This window comes from Cygnus olor, chromosome 11 (genome assembly GCF_009769625.2).
Source record: "Cygnus olor isolate bCygOlo1 chromosome 11, bCygOlo1.pri.v2, whole genome shotgun sequence".
NCBI classification, from domain to species: domain Eukaryota; kingdom Metazoa; phylum Chordata; class Aves; order Anseriformes; family Anatidae; genus Cygnus; species Cygnus olor.
In genome coordinates this window covers 12336715-12359489 of record NC_049179.1, presented here as the reverse complement: position 1 = coordinate 12359489, position 22775 = coordinate 12336715, and the positions used below count along the sequence as shown (strand labels likewise).

General features: G+C 37.5%; 1 protein-coding gene across 7 annotated transcripts in view; it reads right to left on the bottom strand.

The window, feature by feature from the left end:
* ADAMTSL3 (ADAMTS like 3) overlaps window positions 1–22775 on the bottom strand; it is a 190456-nt gene that overhangs the window by 14652 nt on the left and 153029 nt on the right. For all 7 annotated transcript variants that reach the window (XM_040569593.1, XM_040569594.1, XM_040569597.1 and 4 more), the window contains 7 exons: window positions 20518–20647; window positions 19247–19439; window positions 18400–18579; window positions 17457–17610; window positions 12007–13087; window positions 9985–10112; window positions 9536–9664 (listed from right to left, as the gene is read on the bottom strand). In XM_040569593.1, coding sequence (XP_040425527.1) covers window positions 9536–9664; window positions 9985–10112; window positions 12007–13087; window positions 17457–17610; window positions 18400–18579; window positions 19247–19439; window positions 20518–20647 — 1995 coding nt within the window. The remainder of the gene's footprint in view (window positions 1–9535; window positions 9665–9984; window positions 10113–12006; window positions 13088–17456; window positions 17611–18399; window positions 18580–19246; window positions 19440–20517; window positions 20648–22775) is intronic.

Sequence of the window (22775 nt, the reverse complement as noted above, 5' to 3'; positions counted from 1 at the left end):
CCAGAAGAAGCCTTATGCCACATCAAAAAATCCCTTTGGAATTAGGAAGAGGTCCTGTTCTAAGGGTCTTTTTTTCATTATACCCCAGCTTTCTGGCTAAAATGTATCATACTCAGACACATTTTTCCTTTACAGTGTATTTTCCATGGCCATTCCAGCATACATACTCGCTAATACAGATGGACTGAGGAGGTGCCGTGAGGATGCGGAGTTGTTTTAATCCAAGGCCTACAGGTTTGCAGCCAGACTACCCTCATTGGCACCAAAGTCCTGCAGGCTGATCAGAGCCAAAAATATGTCAGAAAGAGCATGGTTAAGATGGGACCAGAGTTAAAAGCTTTAAAGTTAAATTCCACAATACACAAAAACAATAAAATATTTGGAAAGGTTCAAATTTAACTTTTAACCCGGGGCTCTATCAAAATTCAGCCCAAAATATCATCCCATGATGGTCTTCCCTCTGCCTGCAGCACAGTATTCAAAAATGTACCACATTCCTGGGATTTAACTTAAGTAAAATGTGTCTTTTTTCCAAATTTGGGTTGTATCCTAGCATTTATACCAGAAGAATTGCCATGTCTCTACTCCTCTACCTCTCCCTCATTCAGGGGGATGTTGAGCCTTCTAAAACCTTGACTGGAGTTCAGTTTGCAGAAGAAATCTGCAGAATAGCTTTGCCTCTCCATTGAGGTTCAAAATTGAGTAGCTGTCACACACCCTTAAGTCAATTTAAGTTACTAGCAAATGATTCCTCTTCTTTTAATTTTTTTTTCTTCTCTCCAAGAAGCTGTATATATTTCTCTTTAGTAGAAACAAGCAAGCAATACCACACACACATAAGTAAATCAGATCACTGCCAAAGTGAATAATATAAACACACAAATATAAATTGTAGGTCTAAGGAACGTAGGTGAGGAGAGAGCTCCACATGGCAGTCCAACAGTCAGTAGGATTGAAATGCACAGTTAATCCATCCAAGTAATCTTCAGGGTGCTGCCACTTACAGAAAAAGAGGAAAAAATGTGCATTTACAATGATCAATTATAAATATCATGGAAAAAACAACATTATTAAGCAGTGTCTGGTTAACATACACTGTTATTACAAAGCACAGCGAATGTTATCTAGGTACCTTCAGAGGACATCCATAAATCTGAGCTGATCACATTGAAAATAGCAGTGAAAATGGCAACCAGAACACCTCTGTATTGTATTTTATCTAAAATTTTTGAGAAGTTAGATCTTATCTAAGTTTTTATGTGAATTGGGTGTTGACTCCCTCTGAGTTGGCCTCTTCGTGGTCACTTCTGAGGACCCTTCAAGTTTTTGCATTTCATTTTCCCTTTCTCTTCCCAGCCTTTGTATTACATGGAAAACAATTCACTATCTGAAAGCAAAGCTGGGAGATATTGGATCATCTGCTGAAGAACAACTGGTAATTGCAGTCAAAGTCCTTCTGCATCCCTTTACAGGTGGTTTTGGGTAAGCTGCCATTAACAGTAAGCAAACCCTCAGTTTCCTGAACTAAGGAAGAATGGAAGAACACCTTTCAGAGAAGAGTTCAGGGACCTGCTACAGGTTGTGTTATCCTGCTGGAGTATAGCATGCAGGGAGGAGAGAGGGCATGGCTCTGCATGCTGCAGGCAGGATGTGGCTGTTTGCTAGATAGCAGGGGCCTCTACCCCTGCCTTTCAGGGAAACCCAAAACTGGAGAGCTCAAATGTTATATAAAGCTTTCAGAGCTGTGCATCCAGAGAGATGCAGAACAGAATCTGGCCAGAAAAAAAAAAAAAAAAATTGTGTGGTGCTATCGTATCTGCTGATAGGCACCCTATAAATGGATTAACGAAATAAAACAGACGGGAGAAAAAATTAAAGCCATCCATTCTATTCCAGCTCCTTTGCATTCCTGAGTAAAGCAGCATGTACATTTCAAGTTCTTCTGGACAGCTTCAGTTTATCTGTATGTTTATATTGCCAGCAAAAAATCTTTTTCTGCCATTACTGTCATGAAAGACACTGAGTTCTTTTGCATACTATCACTTCTGGAATTCCTATCAGGAGAAACTCTTACTGTTGGAGGATACTCAAAAAACTATTTTTAGCCATTCATTTACCTTTCTAGTAGTCTCTGTGCTTAACAGTGCTTTGCATAAAACCCTTCTCACACCACACAGCACAACCCCAACAGGCAGTCACCTTTATACGTTTCTGTTGAAAAGGCTTCCATCATGCAGATTTTCAACACTTTTTCTTTAGAAATTAGACTACATGCTTATTACCCTGTAAGAAAATTTCCTACTGGTATCCAGCACTGCACATTAAGTTAAGTCTCATCCATCACTTCCTGTGAGAAAGCAGGCAAAATATGCAATTCCCACATTCTTCTAGTGACAAGACTGTTCAGTACTGTGACAAGCACCAATTTCCCTACACAGAAACTGCAGGTACAGTTCAAGCATACCATCAAAATGAATAACAAAAGAAAAACAACAACAACAACAAACACAACTTTCTCCCTTTTCCAAGGAGAAACTAAACTAAGCAAAAAGAAGCCATTAGGTGTTCTTTTTTTGTTTTGTTTTTGTTTTGTTTTGTTTTTTTCTTCAAGGTGACAAAGTGAATGGAGGTGAAATTATACTGAATGGAGGTGAAATTATACTTGAATTTAGGGATTTATGGAGGACTTCATCCTGTGCACAAGGTTTAATCTTAATGCAGATGCTTCACTCTCCTTTACACAAACACTGATTCACACAAGGACTTTATACAGACAAAAATAACATTCACTTTGTCTTCAAGAGCTCAGGATTGTATAGAGAAGACGTATTAAATAGGAAACGTGTGTTCAGAATTCTTAACAGAGATGTTTAAAAGCTGATTACAATGGCTTTTTAGTCCTCACTGCTCTATTTTTCCACCCTCTGTTAGTTAGAATTAAAGATGTTTCTGCTGTTGTCGTTTGTCCTTACCAGGACAGTTTTAAAGCATGTCTTTCCTTTTATCTTACTGTCCAAATTTATCACATCTACATAAGCTTCCTCTACAGAATGATTAGATTACCTTTCTAGGTGGGTCAGAAGACACCAAATTGTTCTGGGAATCATTTTCTAGACTTTCTCCTTGGGAAAGAAAAAAAATAAAAAAAAATAATCTTCCCGTTTGTAACCCTGGAAGGAAGTAATTCCCTATCTACATTCAAAAAAATACTGCTTTCAAGCTGAAGAATTCCTGATTTGATACCCTGCCAGTACAAGAATGAGGAGAGGTATGAGATGGCTTGTAGCCACCTTTGTTTCCTTCATACCCCACCTCCACTCAGATGCAGCTGAGGATGAACCCAAAGGTATCGACTCACCCAAACAGCCAAAGGTTCAGAATCCCTGAGTGCAGTTTAGATTCCAGTGATTCAGAGGAGAGATGCATCACTGACTTCAGCTAGTAGCAAAATCAAACAATCATATCCTATGGCTCCAAGTCAGGAAAGCACTTAAGCATAGGATTAAATCCATCCCTATTAGGGAATGCAATTAAACACATGCTTAAAATTAAGCATGGCTACAATTGTCCTTCATGAACAAAGATCCATTCCTGAGCTGGGTCCTTCTTAGAGCTAGAATACCTTAAAAATCAGAATCTTAATCTTGCAATGGATCTAAATCCTCTGATGTTAAAAATTTCTTCTATAGACTTAAGTGGCTATAAAACTTTAAAATTAGTTTAATCTATTTTTCTGACCTCAAGCACAGGTTATTTTCCACTAGCACTGGAACAGCTCTAAAATACTCAATGTTCCATGAAAAAAAAAGTCATTTTCCACCATGAGTGGCCCTGGGACAGCAAATGTTATGGAAAAAAACTCTAGCTCCGGATGGGACTGTGAAACACGTGTTTAAAAAAGGAAAAAAATGGAATCTGCACTATAGGGTGCCCTTAAAATATTCAGTGTTCAAAAACAAATTTCCTCCAACCTTGAAAGTCCTATGAAATATTACACACCATAAAAATCTTGGCCTACTAACTAGTCGCTCTAAAACATTGGATATGTCTTCAGAAATTTTTCCCCCAGCTATGTAGAATCTCATAAAGTATTCTGTATTTCCCATTCAGGAGCAAGGCAGAACTGCACTGGCACAAATCACATTTTGCTGCACTTCTTTAAAAGTTTACCTAACTTTAGAGGATAACTGCACATGTCATCTTGCAGAGGAAATGATTCTGGGTCAGTAATATACACACCAAATGTCATCTTTATTCATTCTGCACTCACTAACACCTACAGTGGATTTGCCATAACTCACCATACAACTTCTTTAATTTATACATCTTCATATTTTCTTCAGCAGAAATTGCAAACTGCCTTTATTGTCATCTCAATTATGTTTGAGCAATCAACTTCTAGCGAACACTAAAAGGGCTAAGCCATGCTGCTACTAAAATTACCTGCATGAATCTTACCCACTTCACTGGGAATAATAGACTTGGACTGAGAGCTGGAGTGAGACATTTTGGCACCTGGTACAATCCTCCCTCCTGTCTTCTGATACCGCCCTGCTCTTTCGCAATCTTTCAAAGCCATAACCTGTGTCTCTTTCTAGCAGCCATGCAACAGCGCCTCTTCCTAGGTGGTAGCAGCATCTGGCAGGATTTAGATATACTTACTGACATCTGGTGACCTCCTTAGAGAGGTTCATGAAGCAAGACCCCTTCTCATCCCACCATTGCTACAGCTCTGTCAGATCCTGTTTAGTTCTCTGGCTGTCAGCTCAAAGAGAGCTTGATCTTTTTTCCATCCGCAGACATTTAACACTAAAATTTTTCAAAACTAGGCATTAAAGTAAGGCAACAATATTAGACATCTAAATAAGAAGGTCTGAGTCGAGTGTGAACTCAGAAATCACCGCTGGACTAAATACTCTAGTTGATCCCCAACAAAGCTTTGCTTGGTGCACATCAGGGTAATTCTACAATTCAGCACTATTATCAGAGGCAGTTTTGCCCAGCTGGTTAGTGATTGCATTTTCACTTTACTGGATAGCCATGGCTCTATCACCAAGGACCCAGTCATTTATGGTCATAAAGCAGGCACATTCTCAGGGACTTGGAAAATAAAAATTTATCAGAAATTAAAGAATTACACAGGAATTGCTCTTCTTAATCTGACCTGAAGTCCATCTAAGCCAGTATTTTGTGTCCAATGATGGGCAGCTGGGGATGTGTAGACAAAGAGGACTAAAAACATGTCATTAACTGAATGACACTTCCTCAATGTAAAGGGCATCAGGGATGTGCTTATAAAAAGAGATAGTTGGTACTCAGGTCCTGAAACACATTTGATGTCTGTTTGGGTGGGGGTTTGCTTTGGACTGCTTGGTGAGTCCCACGTGTCCCCCAGGACTTTCTGCCCATTACTATTTCAGAGCCCAAGGTACAGTCTGCAGGCACACCTTTCAGTTTAGTTTGGTCAAAAAGGATTCAGTTTTTAGGCTCCCAGACTGTTCAAAGATACAAAGCAAAGCATAATTAAGTGGGAAGGACTGAAAGACTTACTATAAAGCTTATGCCATATCCAAACTAAAACTAAGGTAGGTGTACTTATACTAAAAAGGAGCATACGATCATCCAGATTCCCCCTTCGTTTAACTAATTTTAAGGGGCATTCCTTCCTCATAAAATAAAGCTATACTTATCCCTTTAAAATCTGTTGTTGTTTTTAGAAAAATACACAAAGGAAATAAAAGGAAAGAAAGGGAAAGAAAAGGAAAGAAAAGGAAATCCAGAATCCGATGTAATAAACTGCTATTCTTCACTGAGATGTCTTCTGAGGGGTTAAGCATAGAAGACCAAAAACAACATCAAAGTTACATTTTGAATACTGCAGGTAAATGAAGGAACAGATGGAGAACAAAATTCTTGATTTATCTGGATTTGTTTCAAATTCCAATACTGACTACTGTAAGTAGCTGGTCCATCTCTGTGAAATGTGTGTGCAAAAAGATGACCTTGATTCAACACGTTCTTTGTATTCTTTGCCTCCTTTTTAATCAATGTTATTATATATATATAGTATATATATAAAATATATACTTATATTATAAGTATATTCAGAATTATGTAGCATTTGGATCAAGATGAAGTTTCTACTCTTAAAAGCCTTTATGCCAAGATATTTTAGAGATGCAATATAATGTTTACAGTCTAAACAACCTTAACTCAGTATTTCCTTTCTGTTCTCTCACCAGCAGGTGGCAGACAATGCACATTTTACATATATATTTTTTTCCCCTATTTTACTTCAACTTAGAACTTTCAAGGTTTCACAATAAATGGAGTCTGACAGTTCTAGTTTATTTTAGTAATAATCACAAGAAGATCTTTTCTGCAAATACAATAAATGTTATCCAAGAGCAATTTGGAGCAATCAGTATTGATATTTATAACATATGTGTTGATTGAAAAGCTCTTGGCTGTAAGAATGGAATATGAATCTGTCCAGAATGTTATGAATATCTTCTAGCATATGCTCGGGTGGGAGCTATAAAATGAGCTTATAACAATTAGTGGAAAAAAGTTTTAATATAAATTAAAAAGAGAAAAGAAAATTATACTATTAGCTTCAGCAATTTACCTAAATTTTCTTTGCCTGTTTCGTATGTTCTTCTATTGTTAGGATACACTTCTCTTTAACATTTCTAAATGTTTTTTTCTGAAAGCATTTTTTAGAGTGCACAAGAAAGAACCTCAAAAGGACTAAAAGAACCAAATCAGTAACAACAAGAAAAAAAAATGCAGTCAGATGGCTGTATATAATATTAAACTTCATGTCCTTTCCATTAAAACCATCAAACAAGAGCTGTTCTGCATAACATGGCCTTAATGAACCCAGAGTCCCTGAGGCAGAACACACTTGGTTCTCCTCCTGGCCCTGAATAGTTAAAGGGTTTGCTATTAGCCAAACTGTAGAGGAAGTTGGAAAGTTGGAAAGTGGACCTTTCCCTATAACATCACTTCCACTCTACCTTTCACAACTGTCTTTGTCAGATTATTGGGTAGGTTGATCCTACTTGCAGCTGGCATGGTAGTCTCTCCTAAAAGAACAATTAACTTACCTTTTTGGCATATATACATGATTTTCATATGTTTCATAATGGAAAATATGAATAGATCTTGTATGGCTAGACAAAATGTAGAACTTAATACATATATTTATGCACAGGGAAAGCAATGGTTTGAACAACTGTAAACAAGGATTATAGGTTATTCAGCCTACAGGGGAAAAAATAAAAATAAAAAAATCAGAGCTCAGAAGTCATTGAAGCCAAGAAATTTGAAAGTAATTTAAGAATTCTGTCAGTGGCATGGCACACAGATACCTTCTTCATAAGCTACTACTTCTTTCGCCCAGCTATGCTGTGGGCTAGCAAGAGTCCAATAGCTCTGCAGTATCTGCTTGACACTGAGAAATCTGTGTGAGTCATCTGTGGTGATGGATACCAAGTAAGTGTGTAGCAGAACATGAAGGCACACAGACTTATTTAGTAATATTTTGCTTAGATAGACCAAGAATTTACCACAAAAAAATACATCCTTCTTTCTGAGCGTTCAGAGGAATGGACAATGAGGAAAAGACACTCCAGATCTAGTCAAGGTTTCCATGAAACTCAAAGAAGGGCTCTCTCTTGTAATCACTTTATTGTCACAGCCCATTCTAAGAGATCTTCAGCTGACAGCTAGTCACAATCAACTACTGTCATTTTCACATTAGATATTCCTTATAAGGATTTACAGTGGGCTGTTATTCCAAGAAGAAAACACATTATTATTATAAATCAACACGTCTGATGAGAAAAGGGCTCTTGCAGACTTGGCATTATCTGCTTGTAGGAACAGAACTTTCAGAGTGTATAGAAATATTCACATTTTTTTTCTGATTCAAATGTTTGCTCATCTCATAATTCACAGGATATATCATCAACATTTACAATAAAGTCTTCATCTCACTACACTGTAAATGGACATATTTTTGGGTCCCACCCTATTAGACAAACATTAGCATAGAGTGTTATTAAGTTCATTCTACTGAAGTCAGTGGTGTATTACTTTTCATCAAAAAAAGGAGATCAGAAAAAAACTCTGCTTACATTATTTCATAAGTTTTCCTGCTTCTAGGCTAAGAGAAATTTTAAGACATGTAAACTCTATTTTATTCACAAGCAGTAATACTCACTTCCTTGGCAATGATGGGAAATAAAGCAATTAGATAAATCAATTTTAAGTCAACACTGGTGTCTTACCATAACTAAGATTTGGCTCAGTAATATACACAATTCTAAAGCATTTGGAAATCCACAGTCCCATGTGGAAATATTAATTTATATTTAAATTGCTAACTGCTTACCCATCCTAACAATATTAATATTAACAGTGTGACATTAACTCTCTGCTGAATTTGAGATGTAGGTCAGTTCTGCACAGAGTTGCCAAACTATAGTTGGAAAATATTACTTCATCAAAGAATTAGCCTTGGTACAACAGCGAATAGCAGAGCCACATGTCCTAACATATGTCAGCCTGGCGCCACTATTGTAGGCAGAACTATTTGCATATATATTTCTCTCAGTATATCAGTATTCTGGTTCAGTATCAACACTCAGATACGTGCACCCCCAGCAATATAAATGTGAATGGTACACTGATTTCTCTGAAGTCTCTTTGCATACAATTGTAACGTCTATTGTTATCAGCAAACACTTTCATGTATGTTCTTCAATAAGGCACAAAGGACTGACCTTCGCTTATTAAATATTTGACAGAATATCACCACTGTGAGTTAAATCTTGCAAATGAAACTTAAAAGATAATATTGATGAGATTAAAAAAGAAAATATCTACCTTTCCTTTAAAAAGGACAAGAAAATAAAATGAAACAGGGATCTGCTTAATGCCTGTAGCTTTTAATTAACCTTAATGCTGCTTGACAGATGTTATGCTAGACAATATCTATATGCTTTCATGGCTCGGCACTTTTCTTTGTCTTCTGTACTGCAGCTGCAGACTGATGGCTCTAAAAGGTAAATTTACTTCACTGTCAGGTTTAAAGTTCTATTAAACTATGGCTGGAGATTTCATTTTCAGTTTTAACAACGGTCTAGACATATGGGCATCTCAAATAAGGATAAGGAGAGCTCCCTGACGAGCAAGTCAGCTGGCTATGCTTGCTATTGCGGTAAGATAGTGACTCACTTCACTGGGCTTTAAGTTCTGTAGTGGAGCCTCAGATCACTTGATGGAAAGAAAAGTACTTCTAAAGGAAAGCCTGCTGAACACATAGCACATATGTGTAAGTTAAAGTGACCAACAGAAAAGACATAGGACTTTGGCACACATAGCACTCATAGGACTGAGTGACACGCATACTGAAAAAATGACTAATGATCAATGATCCGCTGCCTTTGCTGGTAGCTTCTTTCAAGATATAAAGATATAAACTTCTTATTCTAACATTACAAGGAAATTCAGTGGAATTCTTGCTTACCTTTCACTGGACATTCAATCATAATATTTGCTCCAATTCTTGCCATGATTGTACCTCCAACAACAGCAGAGAGATTGCTGGCTTCCAGATTTGTAACATTTAACACAGAGGACAAGATGACAGGAACCTCTTTGAAATGAAAGGAAAAGAATAATCAATATTAAAAGCTTTATCTGACTTGTAAATATAGAGCTTGTGTTTAAATTTGTCATGTTTGGAACAGAATTCAGTTTGCAAAGAACCACCCCGAAAATACAGGTGGGATAGACAAAAGCAGACTCAGCTCAAACCTGCTCTGGTTTTAGAGCAAGACCATCTCATTACTACCTATTAAATTGGGCAGAATTCATAGACTGCCAGCAAAAGAAACTATATCAAATGGGGCTGGGGATAGGTGTTTATATATGAAAAGAATACATCCCCAGTTCTGTGGATGCTACAAGTCCTACCTGCACGCAATAGCAAAGATGTTTCCATATCAAAACCAAAGTCATTAACAACCAGGCATCCATATGTACCCAGTTCCTTTTGAGTAGGACTCTGAATCTGCACTTTTCCAATGGTGTCCAGGATCATGCTGCAGAATATTAAAGAAAAGACAAGCGTTACAACCCTGGGACAGACACAGCTGAGTCTTCTATCTGCAAGAGTTGAGGATACAGCAACAAAACTTTTTAGAAACTTACTGTACTAAACCAGTGCATGCAGTAACAGTTCTGCCTCCTCTTTGGTGACAAAGGGGGAGAGCTAAAGGATATATGTATGGAAGGATCTTCAGATATCCTTCTTCTGCAAAGCTGTGTCCTAATTGCTGCCCTTTGAAAGACAGCAAATTTACTACGGCTAACCAGAATCCCTTGGGAATGACAGCATGAAGAAATCAGACTACCACAATTAAAAGAATTAAGCTTGGCAAGAAATTAATTTCCCCAGGGCAAGCTTGGTTTTTTAGCAGGATTGTGGAATCTGCAAATATATGGACTAATATGACTCCAAATTACTGTAGTTAGTTTGTTAGTTTTAATATCATCATTAAAGCTGAAGTCTTCCACCAAAAACTCACAGGTGTCATGAACACCTTGCCTGCTATCTCAGGGCAAGATATGCGAGATGGCATTGCAGCACAACCTACTTACCTTCCCACTTTCTTTTTCAGATGCAATATTATTACTGTCACTGGTTTTTGAGTGCACAAATATATATACATATATGTATATAAACGCATACATGCATCTGTGTATAAGAAACCTTAATGTGGAAAAAAAAACCAAAGACTTGGGAAAGAAAGCTAAGTAGCCAATGTATCCTAAGGGCAAGAATATCAGTCTGTGCTAAAATGAAGGCAATTTATGAAAGTAGACAATAGGAATCAAATAGATGCTTACAAATAAACAAAACACCATGATGTCCAAAAAAACGAAAGTATTACTTGCAACAAATTAGTGGGAAATTATGCACAGTTAACAAAATAAACAACTGGTGGGAGCTACGTGGTTCCAAAAACATTTGCACTTTAAAAAATGGTTTGGTTTGGTGTCTTTGCTTTAACTGATAGCCCTGCAGAAGTATATTTTTCTTGGCAGTGTGATTAATCAGTTAAGTATGTTGAGAAATATCCAAAAATGTCTTTATAATTTCAGAATCATTTTTTTCATTACTCAAGAGCTAGCTATAATTCTAAGAGGCTCTCACACAAAGTTAATGCTAGTATTATCAGGTGAGTTTTTAATTTATCAACAATGAGGTATTTGCTCTGTCTTGAGTAAACAACTGAGTGTAATACACTTGCTGTACTTGTTCTTCAGGTATAGTTTTGAAATGAGATATTATTACAGGTTTTTCATTATTTTGCACTGCACTGTCCTTAACAGAAATATTTGCAAGTTCTAAAGTATTAAAAAATTTAAAAAGCTAAAAAAAAGTTATTTTTTATTATTATTATTTTTTTTTAATTTAAGTTATGCAGACACAAGTATACCTAAAAATTTACTCTGTGTTGAAGGATGGTGAAGACACAACTGATATTTTCCCTCCTTAAGATGAGGCATAAGAAAGACTGCCTTTCATCTATACCACTGCAGAAGTTTTTAATGTGATCCCACTGTATCTGGTAAATGAACAAATCCATCCAATAGTCGTCTTAATTTAATTGAGTATAAATCTGTTCATTTTCTGGTGCAGCTGAAATGTTTAAGGCAGATCACAAAAATAGCTACATCCAAAATTAACCTAGTAAAAAAAAAAAGTAAATTCTTGTATGTAATATTATGGAAATGGACACACACTTGGAAGTTAGTAAAACAAAACAACATTACAGACATTTGAAAGAAAACAAATTAAATAAAAAGATGGACGGCACAGGGTTCATGCTTATCTCATTTTTACAGCAGTATATGTTTTAACACTGCACAGCAGGGTGGATTTTAACAGTTTATAGTGACATAATTCATTCAAAGAAGATATTTACTTACTTCTCAGAGGATTTTAATGTCTCCCCATCTTTTGTCCAAGTATATTTCACTTCACTAATACCAGCTGTTTCACACAGTAGATTGACAGCATGAGTATTCTTGGTCAGAAAAACTGTATTTCCAATTCGTACAGTTACTGTTTTGTTAAAGGAAACTCCCGGAATTTCCTTTTGCCTCATAATAACTGGGACCTTCTGGTCAAACATTAATTTATCAACAGCTTTTGTGCTGAAATGTTCAGCTCTGTTTGGTGATTTGCCTGTGAATTTTGAGGCAAATTTCTCATCCTGAGCCCCCTTCCATTTTTCAGTGGTTGGTTGTGGAAGCCTAGATAATTCAGCAATTAATTGATAAATGACCTGGGATGCCAAGTCATCATTGACTTCTCCAGTTTCAATGAGCTGACTCATGTTCCTTATTAGTTCTTCAAACTGCGCGGTGTCCATGCTGTAGGCACCTTGGAGAACTGCTGCCTCCAGTCGTTTATTCTTGAATTCTCGAGAGCTAAATTCTTCTGCTGAATTACTCCCAAAGGTTTCGAGATTTCTCAGAAATGGTTGATCATTTACTTGCCTGTCTCCCAGATAGAGCTCATTCTTCTTACTCCACATTTGCCACATTTTGCTCATTTTATGCCATTTAGCCCCAAAGCTGTTGGCCTCGTTGTGATCTGCATTAGCAGTCTCACTGGCATGTTTTCTAAGATTTGGTGGTTCTATCAGTCTGTTATCAGTACCAATAAGTTTGAGTACAAATGTTTCATGCACAGAGCCTGCAATACACCGGTACACACCGATATCAGTTGCTTCAAGACTATGTATTTTCAGCGACCCTGACTTGGTGATGCCAAGTCTTTTAGAGTTTTGTAAGCGTTGTCCATCTTTCTCCCACCGGATAAGTGATTTCTGGAATCTTCGTACAGGGCACTTAATTACAACAGATGTTTTTGGAAGTAAGTATGCTCGGCTTCCTATGGTAAAATTGATGCGCTTCTCTTGTCTCGTCTGAATATAGACTCGGTGAATACTGACAATCTGAGGTCCATGAGCAGAATACTTTTCTGGAAGCTTTGGTTTAATCTCTGAAAGAAAACTAAGTGTTGAAAAGTATCTAATCATTGGCACTCATGCTTACAAAATCTGCTTTTCACAGAATGCTTGACGGAAATTTTTCCTGACTTTATTCAAGTCAGATTGCAAAATATTGAGCTTTTATCTAAGTCACAAAAATGCAAAAACATGAACAACATGAAACCATAACATACCCCTGCTCCAGCCAAGAATTCTATTACTTCTTCCCCAAAACTCCCAACAATGAGAAGATACAGGCAACGTATACTTATATGAAGGACATAGATGGTACACACATACCTAAATGTATACAGAGATATATTATATATTATTTTATATTATACACATAATCCTATTATGGTTATGTTTCCTATTGCTGCCTCAGAAACGCTAGGCATGAAGGGAATGGAAAAAGTGAATCAAAAATTTGAACACATTATTACTTTCCCTACATTAGAGCACTGTCAAGTGCGGAACGACCTAAATAAAACAAAATCCATCTGAAAAGCAAGGCTCCCCTTGACTGTTATTTAAATTGTTGGCTGGCCTTGCTTGTTGTCTGACTGACTGAAGCCAAACAGCGACATAAGAGGTGAAAGAAGCAGTCAATGAAGACACAGTACATGTAACAAGCAGAGCCACCCTGTAATCACTGACTGAGGGTAATTTCAGTTTGAAAGATGTGGTGTTCACAGCGCTATGCCAGGAATGAAGAGAGGGAAGTGAGGAAAGAGAGAAAAGTCAAAACTTGGAGAGGCCAAATACAGTCATCAGATGAATTGACAAAAGCAGCCAATACTGCATAAAGCTTCATGCAGACAGGGTGCAGAAACACTGGGTGTTATAAAGCTCCTCCTGCATCCTACTGCAGGCAGTTGGATGTGGAAAGGTTTCCAGGGAGCTGCTTAAATGCTACCACCACAGGCAGGCTTTCCCAGAAGTGGCCGGGTAGGCACACAGGAGGCAACAGCAGACTGACTGCAATGTTTCAGATACCACTGTGTTGACTCACTGCTGGCAACTGCTGTGCCCCACTTTGATCAGAAGAACTAATCAGACTGAAAAAGCACTAGGTAGGTGAGAAACAAAGCAATCTAGGAGGGGAGCAAGGGCACTCACCCCCGAGCTCATTCCATGCACAATGAAATTGGCCAGCTGGGAAGAGTCGGGAAACACTCTACACGGGTGCTAGAAAACAATTCAATTGTATTTGGTGACCCGGCCTTTTGGTATGTGACAGAAAAACTCTGAGCCTGCAGAATGAGTTGATGAGCCAGAAAATGGACACAAATAAAAACGCTCTTCAATTGCCTGAATTTGAAATCATTACTACTATTCCACTTGGTAGGTACATAAATAAAATGACAACCACATTGATGGCACACAAACGATATTTGAAAAACTGCATGCTTCTTCATATACATATGCTTCAAATATGCTGTGAAGAAATAGGTGAAAAGCTAAATGTTTCAAGCATTCAATAAGTGTGTACACTATATGAACTACACCCTAGAGTGCATTCTTATGCTTATAAAACAAAATGGTTATTTTCAATGTTTTGGGTAATGAGTTCAGACCAGTGGGGATATCATGGTTTCATAATTACACGGCTTTTATATCAGTATTCGTTATCCAGATACATGGTTCCCTCAACCATTTCACATGGTACAACAAATAAATTGCTTTAGGCACTCAGTTTACTAAAATTATTAAACTAGTGTCCTGTTTTTAATAAGTTATTGGGCCCCAAATATTTATTTTTAGGGAAATGTTCCAATATTAAATCTTCGATTTCCAAAATCCAACTTACAGACACAGTAAGTGTAACTTTAAACACACAAATTAAAATACTTCAGGCTGTGCTCTGTTTACACTAGTTATTCCAACATGGAATTAAATCCAGTGCATACTTATAAATATGTTAAGAAGTCTCATCCATTTCTTCTTTTTAAGACAAAAAAAAGAAAGACCACTAACTCTCATTAGCAGTTCAACACCAAAGGGTGTGTATATTTTTACTGGTGACTGGTGAGCAAGATTAGGAGTGAAACAAAGTTCAGAGCTGTGGATGGCAGGCCATATAAATATATAAGGTCATATAAATATATAAGGCCACATAAGTGTTTCTAGATCCTTAGTATCATCCAGTCTTGCAGCTGCTGAGGTAATGGACTGTTTGGGAGAGTTTTTTTCTACGAGGTAAATCTCACTTAATGATTAGATTGTACTGGAGCCATTGGACCTCATTATCACCTGGTACAAATCCATTTGAGTGTATGACCTCTAATGGTCCTGTGCAGCTTTAGCTGGGCGTCAGGTCCTGGTGACCTCAGGGATAGACGGGTGTTATTTCCTTTTTCTCAGTCAGGAATGTTCTGACTTAATAGGACCAATATTAAGTAGAAAACTGCTTCAATCACTAGTCCCAGGGTAAAAGATGAAGTATAAAAAGCCCCAGCACTGTCATGAGACAATAAAAATGAAGGAGCTCATCTGAGCCACAGATGAGAACCAAAAACCCCTAAGAGCATGCATGCCATGCACCACACTAAAGAGTCTGCTTCACCCTTCATTGCTAGCCATCTGCCACCTGAAGGCCGTGTTATATTCCTGCCTTCTATCCACTCCCCCTTTAGGGGGGCCTGAACCCACAGCTGCAGGAGGAGGAGATGCCTCCTGCACATTACTGTGAATCCAAAGCCTGCTGCTGCTGCCCTGGCTCCTTCTGCAAAACCCAGATTGAAACTAGGTGTATGGACATGTCTCGCCCTCCCCTGCCCTCCTGTTCTGTAGCCAGGTACTTGCCATGCAGACCTGAGCTGCAGGGCCTCCCTTGCAGCAAACAGTTCTGGAGATGAAGGGAGAGAACAGTGGGATAACTTTGGTCACTTTGATCCATATTCATTCAGTTCAATCACATTCCCTGTGCAGCCCAGTGTCCTGCTTTTTTGGCACTGTGGTGGAAGCTGACAATGTAATTTTAATATCAGTCTGTGCTATGCAATTTGCAAACCAGCTAAACTGCCATTCAACTATCCACAATTAATTAAATTCAGATAGATATGCAGCTCAAAATATTTTATTAAACCTTATGCCAAGGACATTCCTGAAAGTCCACAGGGCTTTATTTAAGTGGAGTTTTGAACCTCAGGATTTTGGCATGTTAATCTGAAATGCAGGCCAGGAAAAGAAGTTTCATATTATGTATGAATCAGTAATTATTCTATTTCTTATTTTGTTTTGTGAATAATTTTTAAAGCAAAGCCTCAAAATTTATAAAGTAGCTGTTTCTTGATAGCACTATGAATTGGGTCAAAACATGTCTATCTTTGTGATCTGTGATCAAAAGCAGGCCACTTATGAAAGCTTTTGGTTTTCCTCAGCCCCATACCTAAAAAGTGATAGTCTCAATTTTTTCCTTTCTGTTCAGCTCCCTGCTCCCAAACCTACAAAATGATACTCTTGTTTACAAAGGAAGGAGAGGCCAAGTTTTGTCTTAATGAAACAACATTTAGAACTGCTCATTGTAAATTACTGTATGTAATTGAACATACATTATCACAGAATCATAAAATGGTTTGGCTTGGAAGAAACCTTAAAGATCATCTAATTCCAACTCCCCCTGCCATGGGCAGGGACAACTCCCACTAGACCATTGTATTGGCAAGGTATTTCCATGGCAGTTACACATATGCAATTTGTACAACTACCATCAGTATCATAACCAGATTGTGCCCAAATTATACAATTCCTATAGACAGCTTTTTCTTAATAGATTTTTATACACAGTAATAAAAATACTGTGATTTTTAATTAATTTATTTATTTATTTTGTTTACTGTCATGAATTCCTACAAAAGTCATGAGAGTGGGATTCTCATTTCTATAAGGAAAGACAGAAATTACACCTACAGTTATCACTGGCACAGAATGTCAGGTTTTGAATTCTACCATAATAGACTAAATGTCCAGTGTAATACAAACACGCAATGAAAACACAAGCCAGAACTGGATTCTTATTTTTTCTAACATCCTTTGAAATTTATACTCAATTGACGGATGTTTTCACAGTTGGGATACTGTAAAGGATAAAAGAAAAAATCAAATCACATGTAGGTGAGTATGAGTGTGAGAGGTACATAACATTAAAGTGTATTCAGAAACTACTTCTTTAGAACCTGGCCTTTATTTGTAACTGGAACTAAATAAATTAAGAGCAAACCTGTTATCACCGGTCTAGTAATTATGACATTCCATTTATGCCAGATTAGTAATGTTATGAAAGTATAGGGAGATGAGTGAATTAACCTGTGTACAGATATTTCTTTATAAATATATCGTTCCAAATCAACAGGAAACTACATAAAGTAACATACTTACTGTTGCAGTCATTCATCTGACAAGACCTTACAAGCAGTGAAGGAGACAGACCACTACACATTGATCCATTTAATGCAACATATTGGCCCTTTGCTGTTCGGTTTTGGCAGGCAACTTTCCTTCTCTGGATTCCAACACCGCAGCTTACTGAGCACTGTGAAAGGAAGGATGCAAACTAAACTTGCTGTCCCATGCCACACATACTAATTTTAAACAGTTTGAGAGAGACAGAGAGCTCTCTTCTCCATATGAATCCTTGTGTTATCCAGACATTAAACCCTCTGCACTTTTCCAAGCGATAAGATTATAAGATAGCTAACTTGTTCCAGCAAGCAACTCGGGAACGATTAAAATAACATGACAGTATTTCTTTACGTCCAACCATGGGGAGAACAGAGCAATGCAATCTATTATCCCAGAGAAACAAATCAGCACATTCTAAAGAGTCTGTGTCAAGTCTCTCAGTCCATTCTCCTAGTTCATATTGCATAAACATGAATTGCAGTTTCTAAATGCCCTCCTATAAATCTTTTTGAACAGGGAGTGGTAGCATGCTTACATGAAATGGGAAAGGAGAAAACGTGACGGAATAAAGCAAAGATTTGCTTTTCAGAAGCTGTACTATGAAATAATTGATAGCTAAAATATCAAATATTAAATACCAAACTATGTCTGGCAGAATGCATGCAATGCATTGTAGCTTTTCTTTCAGCAACCCAAACACAGCTCTGGAAGAGGGACATAAACAGTCTGATTGTAGGCAGGGATGCACAACAACTGTATGCACAGTTTAGTCTAGGTACGTGTCTTGTAAAACCTTCAGCTACCCTGTGAGTTTACTGCTCCAATCAACCACTATTCACCCAAGTAGAATTCTATAGAGATCATGTTGCAATTGAAGGTTTTGGAGCCCCGCCCCCCGCCCCCGTTGGGGGCTGCTCACCTTGGACCATTCTCCTACAATGAGCTGAGGAGGACAGTCAACTTTTGCACAGGATTTAGTAGTTGGCAATTTAGGTTCCTGGCAGGTGTCGTCAGAGAGTTTCAGGAAGCTTCCGTCTGTCAACAGTTGCTTACAGTACACTTTGCGGGTCTGGATCCCTCCTCCACAAGTACATGAACACTGAGAAGAAAAGAACATAGCATGTAGACCTGCATGTACGTCTGTGCTTATGTATCACACCATTATGGTGCATAAACACTGCAAGGCTCCCCATAGTTATGCACACTTGAAAAATGACATCTAGTTTCAATTAAAAAGCAAGCAGCTTGTAGAAGATTCTTCGGTTAAAATGTTTAGTTAATATATTAGAAATAAGGAGAAGTTAACCCACCTGAATGCAATTAAATAACAGAAATCTTAAAGAAAACATGCATTTTACATGTAGATCTGACCATGCCCTGCATCAGTTAATATACCTACTGTGAGTTAGGAAACATTGTTCTTGAGATAAATAAACAAACAAACATCTTCAAAAGTATATTATTGCATTTGCAGAGTATAGAAAGAGAGGTGATGTCTGGAGTAACTGATATCCAGCATTTAGCATCCAGCAATCCTTTAAAAAAAAAAACCAACAACTTACCACCTCATCCTGTCAGTATTCATTGGCGTAGTAGTGAAAAGAGGTATTTTTGACTCTGGATTGATTTATTCTAATGAAATTAGTTGAAACTCTTAAAATCAATATCTAGAAGCTATGTTCTATGTTATTCAGGCTAGAAATTTTGAAGTACCTAACCAGAGGAACACTGCTTACATTTAAACTGTTTCTATAACCCAGTCATACCTGTTGCCATTCCTCAACATGCCAAACAGGGGGACAATCAATCTGGTTGCAGGCTTGCAAAGAATGAGGCTTTTTGTCTTTGCAGTCCTCAGTAGCAACCGTAGACCCTCCTGGCTGCTGGCAGTATACATCTCTCGTCTGTATCCCAACTCCACAGGTAGCTGAGCACCGTCTCCAGGGACCGGTTTGCCACCTGTTCCAAGAACACAGCCAAAAGATCATGTTTTAGCAACTCACTTTGGATAAGGAGAAATCAAACCGAAACAGGACCTAGCAAAAAATAACTGAAGGCATATTTATTGATAGATGGATGAAACATCCCTTTGGTTTGGCTGGTAGGCCAAGCTAGATTTATAAACTTACCAGGAAGGAAGAAATGCATAAGTATTCACAATAAAGTAATAGACTTATGTCAAAGGAAATTTATTTGACTCCAGAATTTACTTGAAAAATGCTTCTAATAAAAAGACATGCACACACACAAAAAGAAACAAAACCAAGAAATAAATAAAAAAAATAGCCTGTTGGCAACCTGCTGACATTTACTTTTATAAATGTAAATATGTAAATAGACCTTTCTTACATTTACAAAACTTTCTTTAATTGTGTATACATTTTCTATAAAACATCCTGTTCCTGTTAACTTTTATTCCCTACATTTTGCAGGAGGTGGTTTCTGCAAACACATTTTAGAAACAATATGCAAAGGATCAGGGATGTCAGAGATCAAAAGTGGGTAAATAAGGCAACACATGTCAAAATTTCACATATGGCCCTTACAAGTGACCAAACTAGCTAAGTTTACTTGGATTTAGACTTTTTTTGTTGTTGTTGTTTTCCCAGGATCTCCATGCACACATAAGAAATCTGCAAGAACTAGATGGGGCTACTAAAAAGGCATTAAATTAGAATAACTAAATCATAATTTCAGTCTATTTTTTCATTCAGTAAGAATTGAAAGTAAATACACTTTAGTTTTTAGTGAAAAATTTCAAACAGTTAAGGCTGTTTTTCCAGCTCTGGAGAACATCCTCACAGAAGAGATTTCCCTGTTTTATTAGTGAGAAGTAAAGAGTGGAAAAGGAGTGAAGAAAAAAAAATCACAATCCATCATCAAACACAATCCAAAAATTTTGTTAAAGACAGAAGTAGTGAAATTTCATCCCAAAACAAGACCACAGTCTTGCAATCTGGACGTTTTCTGAGAAAATCAATGTTTATTTAAATTATATTGTGGCAAAGAAATGGTTAATTTCATTATTACAGTGTACCTTGGAGGACAAAGCTTGATATTGCAAGCCCGAGTCATTGGTGGAGGTCTCTTGGAATTGTCACACAGGGTTTCATTGACGGCTTGTTTTGTCTCTACATGCAGACACATTGCAATGGCTTCCTGTGTTCCTGGATTAAAAAGGAAAACACTCATGAAACACTGAAGACAGACGAGATTTCTGTAAAGCTTACTCTTGAATAACACTCAGTAAAAAAGCTCCAAACACTGAATGTGACGGCAGGCTTAAAAGTAACCTCTCAAGTCAAAACCAACACTGAGATAGTTTATCCATTTAATCTTCAAAATGTATTTGAGTTATATGTAGAAACTGCTCCTGTGATATTTAAAATGCTTGCTTTGACTTTCTACCTCTTTGAAAACCAGCAGAAAATATACTCTCTCTCCCTCTCTCCACCAGCAGATTCTACATCTGCCTGGCTGTATAATGGTCTCAGGCCAACTAACGGTGTCATTGCCAAAACCAGGCTACAAGCGATACCTTCTCACTAACCTTGAATTTAAGGAGCCAGAGATCTGTGGAAGACGTAATAAAAAATGCAGAAAACTTGCAAAACAAAAGTCAGGAGAATGGCTGTCTAAACATAGCCTGTATGACAAAGGTCCAAAGAGGTGCGATAGTTTTGCTGAAGGCAGCAAATCGGATCCAGTCCTGAGCTTTCCTTACTCGTGACCATTCTTGGCACCTTCTGATCTGCAGCGCTTACAACCTGGATCTTATTACTGAAGCATGAAAGATTACTAATACTCAAATTTCTACGAGTTGAAAAAGAAATGTAATAGAATTTTGCTTTAGAACAAGTCAGCTTAGCAAATGCACATTTAGTGAACTTTTAAAAATTATTATTTTAAAAATTTTTAACTATTCAATCTTATATATCATTGTTTAGTATGAAAGCCTTGCTCCATTTCAAAGCTCACCCATATGTACACAAAAGACAAGAGAGCTTGTGAAGTACTTTGAGGATCCTGTGTATCTGGGATGTTCTATGTGAGCAATGTTAATGATCATAATCCCATAGAACAGAAAAGCACTGAAATGCTGAAATCTATATTTTGCTGCTTCCAGGTAAAAATGGGTTCTGACCAGTCACAGTTGAAAGAATTTAAATCCATTTCCTTATCCTTCACTTATCTCCAGTGATTTTGTAAGGATACAAAGCTGCTTTTAGCAGAAGCTTTTATTTCTTTTCTTACGACAAACTTGTAAGGTTTCAAAAGGGGTTGCATTTCTAACTAGAAACCTTCACTAACCACTTCATGGTATCACCTATGACAATACCTCACAACATGACCACTATTGCTACACAGAGGCTACTACAAGTACTCCTGTTTCTGTGTCAACTGTACATCAGGAAAGGTTTCTTGGCTGATCATTAGCTGCTCTGGTCTCAGTGGGCTCGTTGATGGATCCGACACAAAATTCTGTGTCCATGCCAAGGGTCCATATTTCTCCATCTTTTACAACACATTCATGAACACTGTCATTCTTTTCATGAGCCAACAGTTCCTTCCATTTATAAATAATTCCAATGTACTCCAGCAAACAAGCCAGCCCAGGTCACGATCCTTCTTTGAGACACTTAAACTGGTCCAACTACTTCAGACACTTCAGCAGGTATAGACCAGCAGTGATTTTTCACAATAACATACATTCCAATTTCTTTTAGGCTTTCTGGTAGACCTCTAGATCCCCTGTGGGACTCATTTGCAGTTGAAAGACCTTGTTATATAAATGTTTTGACTACATCTACAAAGTAATGAATTTTTATAGAACAGAAGACCTGACCTTAAATATGATTGACAACCTATTCATTGCTATTACATCAAAGTATTGATAATTACATTAACATAGAACACGCACATTGAGTATAACATACTTCACTGTCAGAGCTGAGAGTAAGCCTTTAACAAATACCATGAGGCAATAAACACAGACATGAAAATGCTCAAGCAAAAGAAAGCTGTAAATACATGTTTTCTGGAACTCTACTATTTTTCCTAGACTGACAACCATGATAATCAAAAGTTTTCTGTCCAATTCTCCCCATGTGTTTGTTTAACAAGAGCAGCTTCCCTGTCCCCTTACGTACATCGGAAATGCCCACCTGACAGTCTGCAGGTGAGAAACAAAGTTTTAGAAATTGTCTTCTGGCAGAAGGAGCTTATGAATGACATTACCAGGCAAGCAGTGAAGCACACATAAAGCATCCATATAATCTCTATTTTCAGTCAAAA